The following is a 20,279-nucleotide window of genomic DNA, read 5'->3' on the forward strand; positions in this document are numbered from 1 at the left end:
ATATTAAGTCGTAACCTTTCATAACTCACAAATCTCAACTTAGAGACTTTCTCTCATGCCTACTTTTCAAGACTCGACTCGATTCAATTTTTCAAATAACGACTCACTACACTACTAGTATTTATAGATTGCAAAATTTCCTAAACAAAACACATTTGCAAACCAAAACTTATTTGGAATTGATTTGAGATTTCCTACTCTAATATGGAATCTAAACAAATAGGAACCACAACCAAAAAAAAAAAAAGAATTAGGAAATAAGCAAATAGAATAGTTTAGTTTAATTCCATCATTGCCGTTGTCAAACTAAAATCTTCATTGTGGTCATGTCTAATGCAATCTCGATCTCGAGTTTCCATGGAAAACTTAATCGCTGTACAAACAATGTGGAACACCAACTTGTAATTGGTCTTTAATTCCATTTTTACATGCGGCAACCCATATGACATAGTTTGTACATCAAATTCAACTTTGGAGGAGATGTTCTTATTGTATACTTGCATGTGAATGACTTAATATTTACAAGCAACAATTTCAAATTAATTTCTGAATTTAGGGAGACCATGATCAATCAATTTTGAGATGACAGATTTGGGATTGACATTAGATTTTTTTTTGAAATTGAAGTTTGAAGATCTTGATTTAGGGGAGATACTGTAGGAAGTTAAACCAGTCTTATTTAATTATTTAGTTCAATGTCCAAAATTAGTGGGGTGGCGTCCAAGTCATATTTGCTAGTTTCCTTCCGCTTACGTTGGTTAAATGTCCAAGTCCAATTGTGTTATCTTTTCCATAATTCGATGTCCAATGTTTAGGTATCAGGCAAGTTAGGTATCAAACGATGATTGTGTATACAGCGTCGGTGTATATAATATTTACTCTTATTAATATACGTAAGGGCACTCATTGACACATTTAAAATTTACGTAATCTACCATGTATATGCACGTATTAGTACAATTATCTTTTGTATTTATTTAGTTTTTCTAATTAATTTTATATTTTCAAATATATGACACCTGAAATATATCTTACAAAGTATTCAATGAACACCCGTTAAATAGATCAATGTCTGTACTCTTTTTTTTTTTTTTCCTTTTTTTGGGTAATGACAACGATCCATCCTATCCTACTTCTACACTATGTCTCCGAATTTTTCATAAACAAGGAAGTATTGTGCTTTCTTGTCATGCACTAGGCAGGGTTTTAAACCACCCCACCCCAACCCAAAAAAAAAAAAACACGTAGAGAAAGTGCCGAGAGTTTGTGAGATATAAAGAATTGACGAGAGGTTGTGAGACATAAAGAATTGAGAAGTTTGCCTCCTGAAACTTTTGTTTTTCTTCGTTTCTTTCTTAAGCCGCGCCGCCACTTGTTTGTTTATACATTTTGCCGCCGCCAAGTTACCTCTTGAGTGCGAGACTTGTTTATGCTGTTGGTCCTGTGGATTGGTTGAGTTCCTGCATAGACATTACAGTTCAACAACAGCCGAACGACTTTTGAGTTTTGCCTAGCCGCCACAACCTCTGCAACTTGCAAGGCCCGGCAAGTATAATATCCAGCAATTAGCTGCATTAATTAGAAGAATAAAGCTGTGGTTAAATCTCTTTGATTCCTTGGATTTTTCTCTCTGAGGATTGATAACAGAAAATGTGGACCAAGTGATTTTAATAGAATGAACCAGCAGTATAGGTTGGAACATCCTTCGCATGGTTCAACACAGCTGCATTAATTTGATATACATATAGATATAGTCATTCAATTCATCATTAACTCAGAAGTGTGCCTTACGAATCTTATTGCCACCTTAGACTTTTAACAATCAACGTCATTCATATTGTGTATACTATTTGTCTTTAATGAGGCTCTTTTCTTGATTGGTCAAAGTCGACTAGTGATTTAATATGTCTGCCAAGTGCCAAGCATTTTCTTGTAATATATGCTTTCATCATTGGAGATTTGTTGTTAAGGAAAAAGTCTAATCCTAGATAGATACAAACTCTAATCTGTAGTAGTTGTTTGACCACTTCCACAGATGATGGGGATGAACCAAGTCATAACATACGTTTTTTCCATAGACAGAATAAACTCACGCACACTTAATTTAACACGAACGCAGAGGTAACACCGAACACACCGGCCCAAACGAGCAATCTAAGGTGGGATCCACGAGAAACATCCATCCAGCCAATTGGTGACAGGAGGATGCTCCCACGGACCTTAAACCAAGTCATAACATACGTGCGAATCAATATTCCAGCCGCTTCAGTTGCCCTCTTTTACCTGCCCTCGTGGGGTTGCCATAATAACATCGGTTCTGGGGGGATTTGGGTTTGGGTTTATAAGTCCCTGGGAGGATCTCAAAAGTACCGGCTTTTAAGGTTTCTTCTCGGATCTAGGTTTATAAAAGCCGAATTTCTAACTTCTGTTAGAAAAGGTCAAGAGGCAAATTCCCGCAAGGGTAGCATACTGGGTATCGTGGGGGTCTTTACTTCTTAGTAGCAGCGGGCCTACTAGCTTGCCCTTGTGAGGTTGCCATCCTAGATCGGTTCTGGGAGTGGGGGGTTTGGGTTTATAAGTCCCTGGGAGGACCGGCACTTTTGAGATTTCTTCTGGGATCTAAATTTATAAAAGTCGAATTTCTAACTTCTGTTAGAAAAGGTCAAGAGAGTTGCCCTCTTCTACCTAACTCCTGTTGTCAAGCGGTAGCTTCGAATAGTGAAACTTCATTTCCAATTTTTGAAGGAACAATTCTCTGGAAAGCTAAGAAAAAGGAAGAAAATAAATGTTTTGATTGGTGGATTTAATTTTGTAGAACCCAAAAGAATTCCGTGAGATCTTGACATCAATACCTTATTTTAGGGAACGTGAAATTAACATGGGTAATGGAAAATGATCTACATCGATCTATCGGCAAAGGCAAAAATGATATGAAATAGTACGCATTAAATGTGTCAACTGTCTAGGTATGATATTTTTAAAAATTTAAAATTAAAAAAAATAAAGAGCCTCCATTGGATTTCAAGAAAGGAAAGTTTGATATCGTGAGTACCACCCAATACAATGTGAATATGTGATCACGAGTCGCAGCCAGTCAAAATCATCTCTCTTATTGGTCATTTTCAAATTGCATCAAGATAAAATGGGCCATTGGTGAGAAAATTGTAAAAAGAGGAAACTTTCTGCAAGGCCTCTGAACTATCGCCTTCGGTACGGTTTTGGCTCCTCAACCATCAATTGTCACAAATAATCTTCTTAAATTAAAACAAAATGCTTACTTTAAAGATTTCCGTCATTTTTGGCCATTAGAAGTGACGTCGACCAAACAAAAAATAACCTACAAAAATAGCCTACAAGGCTTCATTGGCTGATTATTTCATCAAATTGGGATTAGACCTAATATAATTGGTTGACTTAATATAATTGATCTTTAATCAATTCCTGGATTGATTTGTCTGCTTGGTAAGTTTTGCCCCTAATTCCATTACATTTAATGCCTAAAATTGACGAAAATACTTAAACTAAACTCTTTTTTTTTTTTTTATTCAAGGGCTCATTTGCAACAATTTATAATTGAGGAATCAAAGCCGCACAAAATAAATAGTTTAGGGGCCTGCCAAAAAGTTTCCTCTGGTAAAAGTGACGGTGAGTCGACTAGTGCATTGATGACATGCTTGACCTTGAACAAGTCTCCTGTCGTCTTAAACTTTTTGTCTGAGCAAAAGACAAATAACAAAGGTAAATTGGCCATTGAGGACAGAAATTTATGTGCTTGAGCACGTACAATCTACAGTAGCATGTAAGTGTTTTTGGTTGCCTTGGTGTTGCCTGCCACTTTAATGACATCAATTAGTGTGAATTGTTAAAGATGTTCAGGGCGGGAGTATCAATTGCACTTTCTGAGTCGGATTTTGGCAAGTTCAGTTATAGGCTCACAAATTATACAAATTTTTGAGTTTCGAACTTTCGGACTTTGAGCTTAAATTAACAGGCTCAACCTTAACTCATACTATTATATGAATTTTGGGCTTAAATCGCTCTCGATTCAAATTCATAATTAAATATATAATTATGTATAATGTATATTTAATAATTATGAATTACTATAAATTTATATATAAATGATTAACATTTTATATTATAATATGTATACTTATTATTATTATAAATATTAGTATATATTTTATTTATAGAATTATATTCATATACAGGTGGAGTCTTAATCGAACCTGACTCTAATAAACCCAAATTCGACTAATATTTAGTTTGGATCTAACATTTAGATCTAAATTCTACTTGACGAAATTAAAACTTTGGCCCACGCACTCGTATGAATTTAGAAGAAGTCACATATACTGACACATTGACGAGAGGTAGGATTTAAACCCTTAATCTTCTACCTCCAAAATCTATGCGGTGGCCAACTCCTCTAGAGGAAATTGGTTGATGATGCCTACCTGTCGGAGCACTGAAACAAGGATTTCTTGTCCGGCAAGTTCTCTCTCTTTCACAAAGCAACTGTTTAGTAGTAAATGATTCCACATATTGCGAATACCCAACCTTCAATGCTATTTTAGAGAGCCTTTCTGCATATGATTTACCAACATGTCTGCTACTTATTTTCGCAAGACAAATGTATGCACACATTCTTTTTCTCCTCGCTTCTAACTTTTGTCTCGGTGGAATCTGATCATTTCCAATTTCTTGATACGAAATTTTGATTCTTCATTCTCACGACATCGAAGGCATGAAGGACTAATGCTAGAAAAACTCACTAAAATGAACATCCCAGCACTGAACTCGTAATGTTCCATACAATCTGCTAACAGAATTCCGGTGTCACTTTCTCATTGCAATATAAAGATTATGCTCAACATTATGATACTAAGGCAATCCAACTAAAAACAGCATACAGATTACATGGCTCAGATGATGAATTTGTTTGGTGCCTCGACCCTTGCAAAATTCCGACAAAAATTAGCAGAAGTTACAACATGATATATATGGATAATAGACTGGGGGATTCCTCTTATGGATCAAAGGACTTTGGCGTGACTCTGTCATTGTGGCATAACTGGCACCAAAGTTGTAACTGAGCCCTAAAACTAAGGAAAGAATTTGGCTAGCCTGTCTGCTTCATCTTTATCCCTCACTATAACCAATGAAGAAACCTTTGATCAGAAGAATCCCCAAAAAATGAGGAAGATAAAGGTTCCTTCTGAACCGATGGATTTGAAGATTAGTCAATTTCAATTGTTTTCCTTCCCGTATGCTGCTATCTGCACTGATTTGACTCTGATTTCCATTCTTCAAGAAGCTTACTTAAAGACTTTGATAGCTTCTTGAAATGAGGACCTGGCTTCAAAACATTGACATTACCCCATTGAGAGCAAGGATCCGTCAACCATTTGTTCCGCCCTGTGCACCACGCCCCAGGCGTAGGTCGGTTACTGCCACGTTTGAGGATCTTCTCATCAACCATGTCCAACACCGGGTCATCTTTTGCAAACTGTCTGGCGAAAGCAGCACCACTCTGAACCATCCCCTCATAATCTGATGTGCTGAGGAAGTGGGGCTCCATTTTAGGTGGGTCATCCCAAACAAAATATCTTAGGTCACCATTGACAGTCGTGTTCTTGAATTCATGTGAGTTGCAAATAACTGTATGGAAGTAGACTTCTTCAGACAACATTGTATTCGTAACATACATTAAAATGGTCCGAGGGAGATTATCCCAACCAAAAATGCAGAACTCAAGGAAAGATCTGCTCAACATGACCCATGGTGAACCTGGAAAACAAAAGAGCTTTAAATGAGTAATTGATTACTATCTACATTCTTTATGAAATCTCATTATCCATTAAATGCACAAGCAGCAACTTGCCTGTAAAAACTCGGAAAGCATCAGGCATTGGCCGCTTTTCGGTTGCATGGAAGATCTGTGTCCTTCTTGCCAAGTATATCCCTGGATCAACCACAATTGGCTCAATTCTTTGACCCCTATGATAACATCATTGAAAAACATTGTTTAGGCATTGGTTGGAACGAATATATTCTCACGACTAAAAACAGCAACAAGGGTTTGCCTACCCTTTCCACCCGAGGTCACTGGTGTGGTCAATGAAATTCAGGTCTCTCCTAACAGATGAGAACACATGGGATAAGTCTGAAAGCACATTAGAAAAGCATTTGATAATCAGCACAAGGTAAATAGAAACACAACCTACTACAATGAACAAGCAAATAAGAAGATAAGGTATTCCTGATAACCATGTAAAAAGGTGTTATGAAGACAATCAAGATATTTATGACCAAGAAGATGATTAATAATAATACCAAACATCCAGAGAAGACATAGAGCAAAGTGCAGGAGCAGGACTTCATCTAATCAACGACACTAAGGAACTAAAGAGCAGCAACAACTTTATCATGCTAGTACTCAGCAGTTTTCTTGACATCTAGGACTGACTTATCAGTCACAATGAAACTCTATTACTAGGACTTCAATCAGATATAGAGCATAATATGTCTACCACTAAGTCCTCAGTTAGAACTGCAGGGGCCTTTTATCCTGCTGCACAAGTACCCAATGCTTGATCTGTTTCTTTCTAAATCTTCACTCCATAACCCAGATACTATTGGACCATGAAGGTCCAAAAATGCTTCCAACTTCTACACAAGTGGTAGTCATCATCTCTCATGCATAACAGCCTTCACCAGTGAAAAACAAGATGCAGAGCAGCACTTTGGACAGCCCTCATCACATCCTATATGAATAATCACACTGGTTTCTGGCTTATGCTATAATAGCACCAAGCTTGCCATTCACCCCCACCCCAAAAGAGAGACAGAGAGAGAGATAACAATAAAACAGGAGGGGTGAAAAAAAGGACAATCAAGACAAAAGAAAAGGCTCAACTGAATGCATGGGTTTTTCCATTCCATCATCACTAAATTAATACATTTCAGCATCATCACGAAGCTACTCCAAATTCAGTCCAAAGTGCAAAGGAATGGCATACACCACATGCATCTTACCTCATGCTAGCACCAAAAATATATCTGAAACTAAATCAGTGATATAAGTTGTTATAATCTAAATCAGCAGCTAAGAACATTAACCAAATGCAAAAGGTATGATATGGTATAAGAGGCATAGCAGCAGGTCATGGTACGACCAATTTAGAAAGTAACAGCAGGTCATGGTACGACCAATTTAGAAAGTAATCTTCATGTATCAGTTGTGCACCAGATACGCAAACCAAGTGGAAAACTGATCACCTAAGAAGTGTAAAAGTCCATACTGCCACAAAGGCCAAAGCAAAATAGCAACTTGTCCAGACTAACCCATAGTTACACTTTAAGCAAAAATGGCATTATTCTGCTCATCTCACCCAAAAAAATGCGACTCTCTAGCATCAACAGTTATCCAAAAAGCCTACATCTATATGTCCTAAATTTTGTAACCGTTCAAGTATAGACAATTGTTTAAACGTCATTGAAAAACAAAGCGATTTCAATATTCATGTCTCATTTATCCGCACCATAAAAAATATGAGAAAGAAAAGAAGGCAATAGCAAGTACAAATTCTAACCATCCTGACAAGCCATGTATTAAAATATTTGTCTCCAATTCGTAACCTCACTGATCATTCGACATTTATGCACAATGTTTGAATCTATTACAAGGTTAGATCATATACAGCAAATTCAAAAATAATCAAGGCATAGGCAAGTCCAGATAGACAAAAGAGCAGTAGAAAAAGATCACAACTTGTTAGACCTAGATACTAAAGTACAAGCAAAGTTCCATACGAACAGGCCAGCAATGTAAAGCATAACCTCGGGATATTTATAAACAATGTCGCTCTGCAATTTGAGCATACTGTACTACAACAACAAAAACTAGTTCTATCCCAAAGGAACCGTTACTTCCTTGAGTTTACAAGCAGATCAAACAGATACGAATCCCTATTGAGCTACAGATAGCAAAATTCACCACACCTTTCATTCAAACATAGCATTACCAATCAAAGAAATAAAACAAAAAATCTTTCGACAAACAAAAAAAGAAAAAGCCAAATATGAAACGCATTCGGAAATGCAAAACTAAATCATACCATCTTGAGTAATCAATGGATAATCCAAGGCACTGAGGGTAATAAACCAATCCCATCCCTTATCCACCTTCAACAAAATCGCAGCAGCCCGTAAAACAGCAGCTATATTACTAGACCCCATGTAAGTAACAGGATCAGGCTTCCCAATTACATCTACATTCCCAAACGCCCTGACAGCAGGAACAGAATTCACCATTGCCCCTAATTTTTTCCTTTCAATATCCGACCCATCTGCACCAATGTGCAATAAGTACCTATTCCTGGGATGATAAACAGCTAAAAAAAGCCTAAAAATCCGATTCGCATCGCCTCGGCCACCGGAGATATAATAAGCAAAAGCAGGCGGATGGCCGGGGCCACGGTCGACTGATAAAGTATAAGGTTTCTGAGAGGAATATGAGTAGAAAGATGAGCTTAGACCGCAAATTGATGAGATAAATATGAGGAATGATAGGAATGCAGCAGAAAACAGTGCAAAAAGCCATTTCTTTTCCGCCCCCACACCCATAATAATTCTACAAAACTGTCAAAAAGATCTGGAAGAACCCTTTGGAGCATGGAATGAGATGATGAGAATTGCTAAGCAGAAATGCAAAAGGATTGGATTTTGATTATCTGCGATGATAAAGATTGGATTTTTATAATCTGGGATGGTAAAGTTTGGATTTTTAAGGACATGAATGTCATTTTTGGGCAGGATCTCCTTGAATTCTGATGTGCTATTTTTAAGTTTTTGGAATCTGATCCCGTGGAATGTAGTGTGTGTTTTTCTGGGTAGATTACTGTGTGATTCTGAAGAAGAAGTAAATGGTTAGGGTTTGAACTTTGAAGGAGAGCAGCAGAGCTGGCGGTGGGATTTAGTTTAGGTGGTTGGAGAGATGAACACACCAAATCTGTGCATTTTGCAAGAGTGACCGTGTTTTGTAATAAAAACGGAAACTTTACTACTTGTGGGGAAGCACCTACTTATTAATGTTTTCACATTCACTCACACTTTACAAAGACTGTATTATAGTTTTTGTCCCAAGCCAGCATAATTATTGATTTAAGGATTAAAAGTTTTGGACATATGCAAAAAGAGAGAGTAAAAATATTCTTTCAAAAGCAACTATTAATGCGGTTAATATGGATCATAAGATTAACATTGGACGTAATGTTGTTAATTAAGGAAAGCGTAAAAATGCAAGATAGGATGATAATTATGGACGTGTGAATTTATATGATAAATTAGATGTTATTTAGGTGTATTAAACGAGCGTTCGTTAAACACTAATATACAAAACCCTTCAAAATAAAGGATTATGAGGTTTAAAAAGAAAAAGGATACAAGTTGGGCCATATGTTGCTATAAGTAGCTATAAAAGTTGAAAACCTTGCAAGTCAATGATTTGGAATCCTCTTTTGTGTCACCAACATTCAAGATTATGACGAGAGAGAAGAATTTCATCTTCACTATGTTTGAAAAGTAAGAGTTTTTATGTTGAAAATTAATACTACCAATTAATGAAATTTTAGCACCCCTCTAAGAATAAGATAGGGATTAGATTTGCCAAAAGGAGAAATTTACCCAAAAAATGCTTTTCCACTAAAGCCAACTGACCATCCTAAGTTGAACTCTTTTTTTACCTGGTAGCATGTTTTCTTAACGTATTAAAGTGGCAAGTTTCCATTACCAAGGAAATGTGATATCTAATCTTACGTTAAAAATACTACTACTCAAAGATGTTTAAGTAGTTATAAGTGATAAGTACCGGAGCTAGGTTTATTTAAGTGTAAACTTTGAGGTCCTAACTAATCCCAAAATAATTAACTCTCTATTATGCCATTTCTTCAGGCACAGTTTACTTATCATTTTCCACCAAAGAAATTTCTGAAGCAAAGTGAATTTTGTTTTTTGTGTTGATTTCACGTTGTGTAACATCCTTAGGGAATATTCTTCCCTGCCAAAATCCTATATTTTAAAGCATTAATCAAGATTAATCTGGATAAAATATTTCTTAATCTGTTGGGAGGTCATGTGCCAGGTAGATTTTGGATTAAATGCATGTTAGGTTTACGAGGACAACGAGATTTATGTCCCCACAATCTTCCATAATAATCCTTTTCTATTGCTATAATGTACTAATACCAAATGTTCTGATCTCACCAATGATCGAAGCAAAGATAAGTTATATTTTCTTGACGTAATTGCTTAGTTATTGGAGCAAGAAATCCATATTTAACCATGGGTTCGATGTTATATGAGCACAATAGCTTACCAAGACTGGCGAAGAGCTATTAATTCATGATGGGTTCTAATTATGAGTTTAGAATTCAATTTTCTAATTTTTTTTATTCAAAACTTTTTAAGTTTTTAGTGAATATATTTTAATTATTTTTTTATATTATATATATCAAAAAACTCTAAAAAATAGTAATAAAAATAATATATAAAATTGATAAATACAGCAGTGCAAGCTGACTAGGTCTACCATAGCGGGATGATTTCTTTGGGCCTTTCAAACTTGACAAAGATTAAACGCCATCAGTCAGAACTCTCCAATTTTTCTCTTACAGGAAAAGAGACCAAAAGTTTTCTGGATTCCTACCAAGAAAAATAAAAGATTTTCTAGAAATTTTGAACAAAAAATCTTTCAATTTTTCTAAAAAATTAATTTAACAGAAGTACAGGAATTTCTTGCTCTATAATTTTCGTGCCTGAATGAAAACTTGAAGTCATTTTTTCCTTACATGTTACCATGTAGACTATAGTGAACAAATCGCTTATTTTAGTAGAGCTAAAGATATATATATATTTTTTTAACTTTTTGTGAAGCATACTGAAGATTGAAATGAAGTTGTAAAACTATCCGATAACAGAATAAGCCATCTAGAAAAGAATTTTATCATTGAAGAACGACTTAATCGATACATAATTTGTTAGTGTATAATTAAAGGATTCGAATTCTTAAAAAATCAAAACGGTATTTTGTTAAATACTTTTACATTACCTCTTAATTTTTAAAACCAGAAGAACGCATTGATTTTATTTTTTAAAAAAATAATAATAATTGGAAGAGTGCTTAATCTTACAAGTTAATATCCTCACATAGAGTTTAACATACCTCACCATGAAATCCAAAATATGTAAAACGTAATTTTCAATACAATAATATACACAAAATGAGTGTTTTATGTAGCACAGGGGTGGAATAGCCATATGGCCTTACATATGGATTTACACAAAACAATTACAATTTGAGTAGGGAATACAAATTATGTGATTTCCTTATTTGTATATAAAGAAAATAAAACTGAAATGTTTTCCCTTGTGGGAAAATAAGGATAAAACTCTCACAGCCATCTTTTGAAGTAAACTACTCTTGAGAATTTTTCTTTATTTTGTAAAAAAAAAAAGAAGTTAATTACAAATAATCCCCTTAAGATATATCCTATTTTTCACCTTAACCCCTAACCTTAAAATTTTGTCACTTAACTTCCTTTCGGACAAAATTATCCTTCCGTTATTTTGACTTTTCATTGATTTTTTCTTTCCATTTTTTCCCCTCCATTATTTCTTTTTCTCTTTCTATTTTCTTCTCTCTCCCATGCTTCCAAATAGAAAACTTTATCTAAAGTTTGTAATTGGGTTTCTACATGAAACTTTAAAAGGCATTAAAAACTAATTTCGATCTTTGTATGATGTCATGTATCGTAAATTGTAATTAATGATCATTAATCAGGTTATAATTTCATCTTGTGCTGTTTTCTTGAAAAAAAATGAGAAACTGGGATAGGAAGGGAAAAAGCAAAAGAATTGAAGGGTCAAAAAATGGTACTTTGACGAAAGGGTTTTAATATTTTGTGATCATTTGAGGAAAACATAAATCTTTACAATCCCTCTTTTTTAGTTTCAATAACTAAAATGAAATTTCTTGCAGGAACGAAGAAGAAGTAAACAAAGAAAAAAGAGACAAAGAAAATAAAAGAGGGACAAAAAGGAAAGAAAAAACAAAAGTTAAGAATTTAGAATAATAGAGGGTAATTTTGTCCAATAGGAAATAAAACGAGATAGAAAAAAGATTAGGAAGTAAATTGAAAATGAGATATACTTTAAAGAGATTAATTGTGCTTAACCAAAAAACAAAAAATGAAAAAGAATATTGTGCATGTGTGTAGTTAAATAAACGAAAGAACTCATCTGCATACCCCATTTATTCCAACTTTCACGCTTCAAGTATCTAAATATTGCAGAAGTGTCTTCTTTCTTGCGTGTCTTGTTTCAGAATATCCATGAAAATATTACTTGAAGTGTTCGAACTACTCATTCAAGCCATGCGATAAATATGATTAGTATGGAGAGGCACCTCAATAGTTGTCAATCAATACAAAACAATACCAATAATGGAACAACAAACTTTGGATCCGTAAACAACAAGTGTATTCTTTACTACAGGTGTCTGACAAATACCAAGTTTTCACTTTCTGCACAAAAATGGTCCGCATCATCCAGTTCCTACAGTTGGAATTCAGATTAGAACTTTTGGCAAATTCTTAGTTGCCCAAAATGTTGAGTAGCATCGGACCTCAGAGAATTAGTACTTAGGAGTACAAAATTGTTGATCTCGGAAGTAGAACTAAAATTCCCTTATATTGATTTGTTCACTTGAATAGTGCAGACAGAATTTCACCATTGCCTACACCGGAAATATATAGGGCTGTCAACAAATCAGGTTTGGATCCGGACCCAACCCGGCTCGATAATTTTTTCTGGGTACAGGTTAAAAAATAATTTTGATACCCGAATTCGAACCCGTACCCCATTTTCTCTAACAAAATAGCGGGTAGGATATGGAATATAGAATTGTGACTTGTATCCGGACAATATATTAATAATCGTAAGATATAAATATTTCTAAATACATTCTTTTACCAAATTAACAATTTAGTAATGACTTTGTAAATTGATTTGTGGTTAATTTTGGATGACTATTGCAAATTATTTGTGATTTAGTTTTGTTATTTGATTTGTGATTGATTTTGGAATGATTGTAATTCATTTTTGCAAACTTCTTAATATGTAGGTAGGTCCGGATCTTATTTTTATTTGGGCTTTTCTTTTCGGGTAGACCTAGACCCGATCTGGGACACGTTGGATCCGGTTTCAAGACTTTAACCTCAAGACTCGTCGGATATATGGGTTGGATTCGGGCCTACTACATTAAAACGGATTTAGATCCGAAATTTTCAATTCCGACCCAAACCCGACCCATTGACAGGCATAACAATATAGTACCACACTTAGGAGCAGTGGCTATGTGACAGCCCCACCTCACCTTAAGGCGAACCAAAGGGTTCGGCGGACCGCCTGCCCAACTCTCGCCGGGATTCAGTCTTTCAGTTTAAAGCGATCTAATACGTTCCGGAACATACAAACGCGCGTAAACAAGTCAAAATGTCAAAATAAAAAAAAATGAAACCGGAGTCGGTCATGAATAGTAACCGACACGTCAAAATCCAACCAAATATCAAACAAATATTTACATGTTGAAATTTAGCAGATACAATCCAAAGTGGCATACCAAAGTGATTCAAAAGTGGATACAAGTATGGTTTGCCAAATCAAAAGGGAAACGGACCCAGAAATACATTTAGGGTTTCAATCAATGAGCTATACAAAAGATATGTCCAACTAGCTCAATTCGGCAACCAATTGTCAAATCCAGTCCAAAAGTATTTATTTTCCTGTAAGGAAAACAAAAAAGAACGGAAAGGGGTGAGCTTGCGCTCAATGAGGTACCAGACATATAGCGGTAAGAAACATGGAACTTCATATTCAATTAATCATATATGTGCATCAAATAAAGAAGTGAACCAACACCATAGACAGAAAGGATACGGGTGGCTCTCAGGAGCCAAATTCCCATTCGCTTCACCGAAACTTGATCGAAATAACAGTTGACACTCCGTCAACGTTACAGAAGTAACCAATACCGTAGACTCCACTTTCTTCGACTCCTTCCACCTCACATACCCCCACCGGGCCCGAAATCCAATCAGATCAGAATTGGTAATACTCGAGTATACCGGAATCAAGGGTCTCAATACCCAAAGATCCCAAAACAGACTACCGTGGTTCGTTATCTAATCGACCAGGCCCTTGCCGGCCCGACTCGAGTAACTGGCCACAGGTGTTGAGTTCAGAGGTCACAGAAAGGTCGTTGGATACAAGCTTCCAAACGACGTCAGAACAGATACAGATAACAGATACAGATAACAGATACAGATACAGATAACAGATACAGATAACAGATACAGATACATATAGCAGATTCAGATACGCGTTCAAAATTGGCATATGAACAGACAAGAGAACGAGTGTGATAAAGTACACCCTCGCCTCCCTTTTATCAAAACAGTATTTGGCTCCAACAATCATAAATCAAGTATTTCAGATATTCAGATATTTCACATAACGGGTAGCAGGTAGTGGAACACTCACCGGGGTCAGTACAGATACCTCCCAAAAGAGAGTTTTAATCACCAAGAAACCCTAAAATAATCCAAGGAAAACAATTGAAGGTTCCACTTTAAAAAATCGAGTATATGTGAGGCTTGACTACCAGTCGTATACCTCGCCAAATAATTACTAAAGCAAGGGTGCAAAACATGATTTTTTGGAAACGAAAAGGTAACATGAAGACCTAGGCTCAAACAACCCAAAAGCCCTTCACTCAAATCACAAGTAAATCCAACTAGCCTTCAAGTAAAATTTCGGCAGCATATCCCTTGTGTTTACCTATTTTCCAGCCATCATGGCTTCATTATTTCCTCAAATCAGTCCCAACATCTCGTACAAAAATAATCTCATTCCCAAAAGCCGTTCACTAGGCTTAATGGCATTCAAGTACAAAATTTAGCTAGGAAATAACCGGATATGAAAGTCGAGCCCTAAACTATTCAAATACACACAATAAGACTCGATTACAAATCATAAACCAATGCCAAATACTACTCCAATAGGGTTCCATAAGCATATACAAGCATTAGGGAAAACCAGAAAATCCGGAAATGAAACTAGTTGTAACCCTGAAAAAAATAGTTTTCGACCTCATTTTGCGATAATGGCACCAAAGACACTACGATTATCGGATGAAGGTGCAAGACCCACCGTTTCGAAGCTAAGAGATAGGGCTACAACATTACAGAAGGTCACTCAACCCAATTTCGAGTGTAACCAGGTCAAAAATGCAAGATACTACACCAGAATCACAAAAATAGATTCACAGAACGCATTCTAACGGAAACATCATAAATCAGGCTATCCAAGTCCAAATCCAGAAATTCCCAAACCAACTGAAAGCTAAGAAACAAGGCTACATTTCATCAGAAGACCTCGACAACCAATTCGGAAGCATTCCTAGCCAAAATAACCAATTACAGAAGCAATTCCCAAATTCGGGTAAAACCAAAACAGTAAGGGTAATTTCGACTTTTCTCAAGCTACGCTACTCCGATTGACCTGAAATTTTGCAGGCACCTCTAAAATCTCATTCCTACAAAACCGGGCAGAATGTTCCCAATAAAACCCTAACTTTCTACAATTTCTTCCAAATCAAAAATTGGTTGCAATTATCCACTTTTTCCACCTTCTAGAGTCATTATATACCATTTCCAATCATCATATATAGCCACACAATCATGTTCATATTAAAACAGAAAATCCCAAAAAATAATAAAACTTCATCACTTCAATCACAAATCAAGAAATAATCCATAAACTTGCATCTCATGCTACCACTAATCATGATTTAAGCATCAATAAAGGGAGGAGGGTGGTTCTTCACAACTCACCTTAGAAACAAGAGAGAGAGAGCAAGTAGTCCTCTTAGCTTGCCAAATAACTCCACACAACACCTCACTATCACTTCCTTAAGTGTTTCTATGGAGCAAAAACAAAATCTAATGGTTGATTTAGAAGATTGGAGCAAAGATTAAAGCAACTTGGAGAGTTTTCTTTCTTTCTTTCTTGAGAGTAAGAGCCGGCCACTAGAGAAGAGAAAATGGTGAAATTTTGGTTAATTTTGTGATTTATTTGGTCAAATAGAAAAAGGTGAATAGTGGTCTTATGTAAGAACCAATCCTATGGTGACACTTGTCACCTCATTTAATGTTTGCCTAACTTTTGTCTCCCTCATACCAATCCACTTAGCATCCTCTACTTATCTCTTAACACCCGATAAATTAATTACAGTATCCAAAACTTAACCTAGTTGGCCGAATTTTTCTGAACTTTTCGCACTAGTGGGTCCCACGTCCGGTATACGCTCTTAATTTCTCAAAATCTATTCGATATTAGAAAAATCATCTAAAAACTATATCTGCTCCTTAAAAGTATCTAGAATTTTTCCTAATCACGAAAATGCAGAAAACAAACCAAGAAAAATAATAAAACCTAGAAAATGAAAAAGTTACGGGTTCTCACAGGCTAAGCCACATTCAACCCCACAACTTTAAAGAACTCTTAAAATTGGTTTGAAAAATTTTTCATTTGGATTGCTACTTTTAGGAGTTTTTATAGAAAAATGCACTTTAACAATTTGATGTATACGAGATAAAAAGGTGATTAAAAAATATGTTCATGGAAAAAGTAAAAAAAATTTCTGCAGAAACCACAATCCAGACAAGGAATCTTGCACTATAATTGCACCCTTTAAAATTTCTAAATTTTCCTTTTTCCTTTACATTGCCTCTAAGGCTCTTGAAGTTTATAATTATCGCACAGCTTACAGTTATCGCCTACTATATAATGACATATTCAAAATGAAAATCAAGTACTGGTTAAAAACAAAAAAAAAAAGAATTTTTACAATCGTTGGTATGAAAAAAGTGTGTATAATCTACACTAATTTCATTTTTAATACTGTAGTTGTTTACTTGTGGAAATAATAATTATCGTATAATTACTTCAATGTTGTTATTATTCTAAACCTCATTTGGGGGAGTAAACAAGTTAGAGAAGGGTTAGATTGGATGGTAAGATGGGAGAGATTGTTAGTAAGAGATATTGGATTCAAAATTTCCTAATTAAAAAAAAATTTAAAAGTTTAATCAAAATATATTTGATTATTTTAACAAACTTGAAATTTTATTCGAGTTTGGTGTATTTATTTATCCAACCGAGTTTTGAATGAGTTTTTTTTAGGGATAATTGCATAAATCACCCCTGAGGGTTCTGACATTTGCACTGACCTCTCCTGTAGTTTGAAAAATTACACTGACCTCCCATGAGGTTACTAATCCTTTGCAAATTCAGTCCAAATGATTAAACTATTGTTTTAGGGAGTGAAATTAGAATTTTTTACCAAATTTGTCCTTTGTACTACATGTCCAATGAATGACAAAATACTACAAATCAATTAACAATTAATAAATTTTAAGGAGTATAGTTTATAGGCAAATATGCATTACCTATTTAAAGTGCCGGCTCTTTATGGGTATTTTACTTTCAAACATTTAATTTAATACAAATATTTACGCTCAAATACTTATTTGTATTTACTTTCAAATATTTAATTTTTGTTAAATACAAAAACTATCAATCTCTTTTCCGTAAAAATATTAATATAATACTTTTTCAATTTTAGTTACAAACATTTATGTATTTAACATAAATTAAATGATTCAGAATAAAATATCCATAAAGAGCCAATACTTTACTCATGTAATGGATGAAAGCCATAAAGAATTAATACTTTATGGGTCATTATTAAAAAAAATATTTAATTTATATTAAATAAATAACCTACCGATTTCCTTTTTGCAAGAATATTACTGTAACACTTTTTGAAATTTACTAACAAACATTGATATATTTATCATAAATTAAATGTTTGAAAGTAAAATATCCGTAAAAAACCGATACTTTAAATGAGTAATACGTGTTTGCCTATAAAGAGTCGGTAACTATTTAAAGTACCGGTTCTTTAAGGGTATTTTACTTTCAAACATTTAATTTAATACAAATGTTTACGCTCAAATACAGATTTGTATTTACTTTCAAATATTTAATTTTTGTTAAATACAAAACCTACCAATCTCTCTTCCGTAAAAATATTAATATAACACTTTTTCAATTTTAGTTACAAACATTTATGTATTTAACATAAATTAAATGATTCAGAATAAAATGCACATAAAGAGCGAATACTTTACTCGTGTAATGGATGAAAGTCATAAAAAATTAATACTATGGGTCATTTATTTTTTTAAAAAAATTAAATAAATAACCTTTCGATTTCCTTTTTGCAAGAATATTACTATAACAATTTTTGAATTTTACTTACAAATATTGATATATTTATCATAAATTAAATATTTGAAAGTAAAATACTCGTAAAGAACTGGTACTTTAAATGAGTAATGCGTTTTTACCCATAAATTATACTCCTTAAAATTTATTAATTATTAATTGATTTATAGTACTTTGTCATTCATTGGATATGTAGCACAAAGGGCAAATCTGGTACAAAATTCTAATTTCACTCCTAAAAATAATATTTTAATCGTTTGGACTAAATTTGTAAAGGATTAGTAACCTCAAGGGAGGTCAGTGTAATTTTTCAAACCACAGGGGAGGTCAGTGCAAATATCAGAAACCTCAGGGGAGGTTTCTGCAATTATCCCTTTGTTTTATTGAGTTTGAAAGTTATCGAATATAAAATACTATTCAAGTTTAGCTTAACTAGGTTGTAAACCAAGTTCGAATGAACTTTTACTAGATCAAATCGAACCTAGTTTGAATGAGCTTTTTATTGAGTTTGAAAGTTATTATACATAAAATACTGTTCAAGTTTAGTTTGACTAAGTTGGTGAACCAAGTTTGGATGAATTCTTTTTTTTTTTTGAAAAAGTGAACCTCCAATCATTGCAAGTCAACAAAAGCAGCATCCGCAACAGGTTTGGGGAAATTTACAAATCAGACGCTACTTCCCTCAAGAGTTAACGCCACCTTTGACATGATGTGGGCGGGGACGTTATTGGTCTTCCATACATGACTGACTTTGACAAAATCAAAAGTATGCAACTTAGATCTTATGCCATGGATTAGGTTGCCTATCAACGACAAGTCGGGTTCCCTGCTGTTAATCTTTTGTACAATATTTAGAGCGTCCCCTTCGAGTAAGAAGTGCGAGATGCCAAAGTCTCTTGCAAACTCCAAGCTGTGAGAAAAGCCACGCATTCTACGTGTTCAACACTGCATGCTCTTTCAACCCTTGAAGCCATTGCAGCCTCCACTTGACCCAAGTGATTCCTCACCACCACACCAACACCAGCTGCGTCTGCATCGAAAGCTCCGTCGACGTTAAGTTTTAGATAACCCTCATCAGGTGCTACCCATTTGGTTTGCTCCTTACAATGACGTGATGCTTGCCTCTTATGGATATGCCAGTACTCTTGCAAGAATGCCTTAGCGTAATCACCCACCTGAGTTGCATCTCCAGCTTTGCCTGCGAATAAAGACTGGTTCCTGCTTTTTCAAATCATCCACATGGTCACCACAATGAGTTCTGTTAGCTCGTTGCCATGAGCATTCAAAAAGCAATCAAACCTGTCCTTAAAATTTGATGTAGCAGGCCTGCAAATCATTTTCAGCATCCCCATACTCTCCCAAACTTCCCGAGCAAAGCCACAATTGAAAAATATATGCTTATCAGTCTCTTTATCACAACCACACCAGTTGCACCTCAGTTCCTCTTTTTGAATCCGCTGTGATAAATTCTGCCCCGTAGGCAAGATACCGGAGCATGCACGCCAAACAAAAATTCTGACCTTTGGTGGAATGTTTAAGTTCCAGATTTTGAGCCAGTAAGACTTCTCCTTACGATCGGAAGATGCTCCCTCCCTACCTTCCTCCATCCTCTGCAGTGTTTTGGCCAAATGGTACGCGGATCGGACGTCAAAAGTCCCATTTTTAGTATAGAACCATATGATCTCATCCTTAGCCCACCATGAAGGTCGAGGGATTTTCAAAATAATTTGTACCTCATGCTTCAAGAATAGGATGTGAAGCATGTCCAGTCGCCATTCACCAGACTGAGCGTCTATTAAATCAGATACTATAGCCTCTGGCCACAACGTCCTCGAGCACTGTGACACCCAGAAGGATGGGGGGCAGGG

General features: G+C 35.2%; 1 protein-coding gene across 1 annotated transcript; it reads right to left on the reverse strand.

Annotated features, from left to right (window-relative positions):
• Positions 1–4,823: 4,823 nt before the first annotated feature.
• Positions 4,824–9,055, reverse strand: LOC113719604 (beta-glucuronosyltransferase GlcAT14A). The gene is made up of 4 exons (XM_027244846.2): positions 8,121–9,055; positions 6,091–6,166; positions 5,885–6,000; positions 4,824–5,790 (listed from the first exon to the last, which is right to left on the reverse strand). The coding sequence occupies exons 1-4, from the start codon at positions 8,626–8,628 to the stop codon at positions 5,276–5,278; spliced, it is 1,215 nt and encodes a 404-aa protein (XP_027100647.1). The 5' UTR covers positions 8,629–9,055; the 3' UTR covers positions 4,824–5,275.
• Between the last annotated feature and the right edge of the window lie 11,224 nt (positions 9,056–20,279).

This window comes from Coffea arabica, chromosome 11e (assembly GCF_036785885.1).
Source record: "Coffea arabica cultivar ET-39 chromosome 11e, Coffea Arabica ET-39 HiFi, whole genome shotgun sequence".
Lineage (NCBI taxonomy): Eukaryota > Viridiplantae > Streptophyta > Magnoliopsida > Gentianales > Rubiaceae > Coffea > Coffea arabica.

Excerpts from the sequence above, each read along its gene's own strand:
- LOC113719604 (XM_027244846.2), bottom strand. The coding sequence starts at position 8,628 with ATGGGTGTGGGGGCGGAAAAGAAATGGCTTTTTGCACTGTTTTCTGCT. Across the intron at positions 6,167-8,120 it reads TCCATTGATTACTCAAGATG|ACTTATCCCATGTGTTCTCA; the intron begins GTATGATTTAGT and ends ATGTGCTTTCAG. Across the intron at positions 5,791-5,884 it reads TGCTTTCCGAGTTTTTACAG|GTTCACCATGGGTCATGTTG; the intron begins GCAAGTTGCTGC and ends TTTGTTTTCCAG.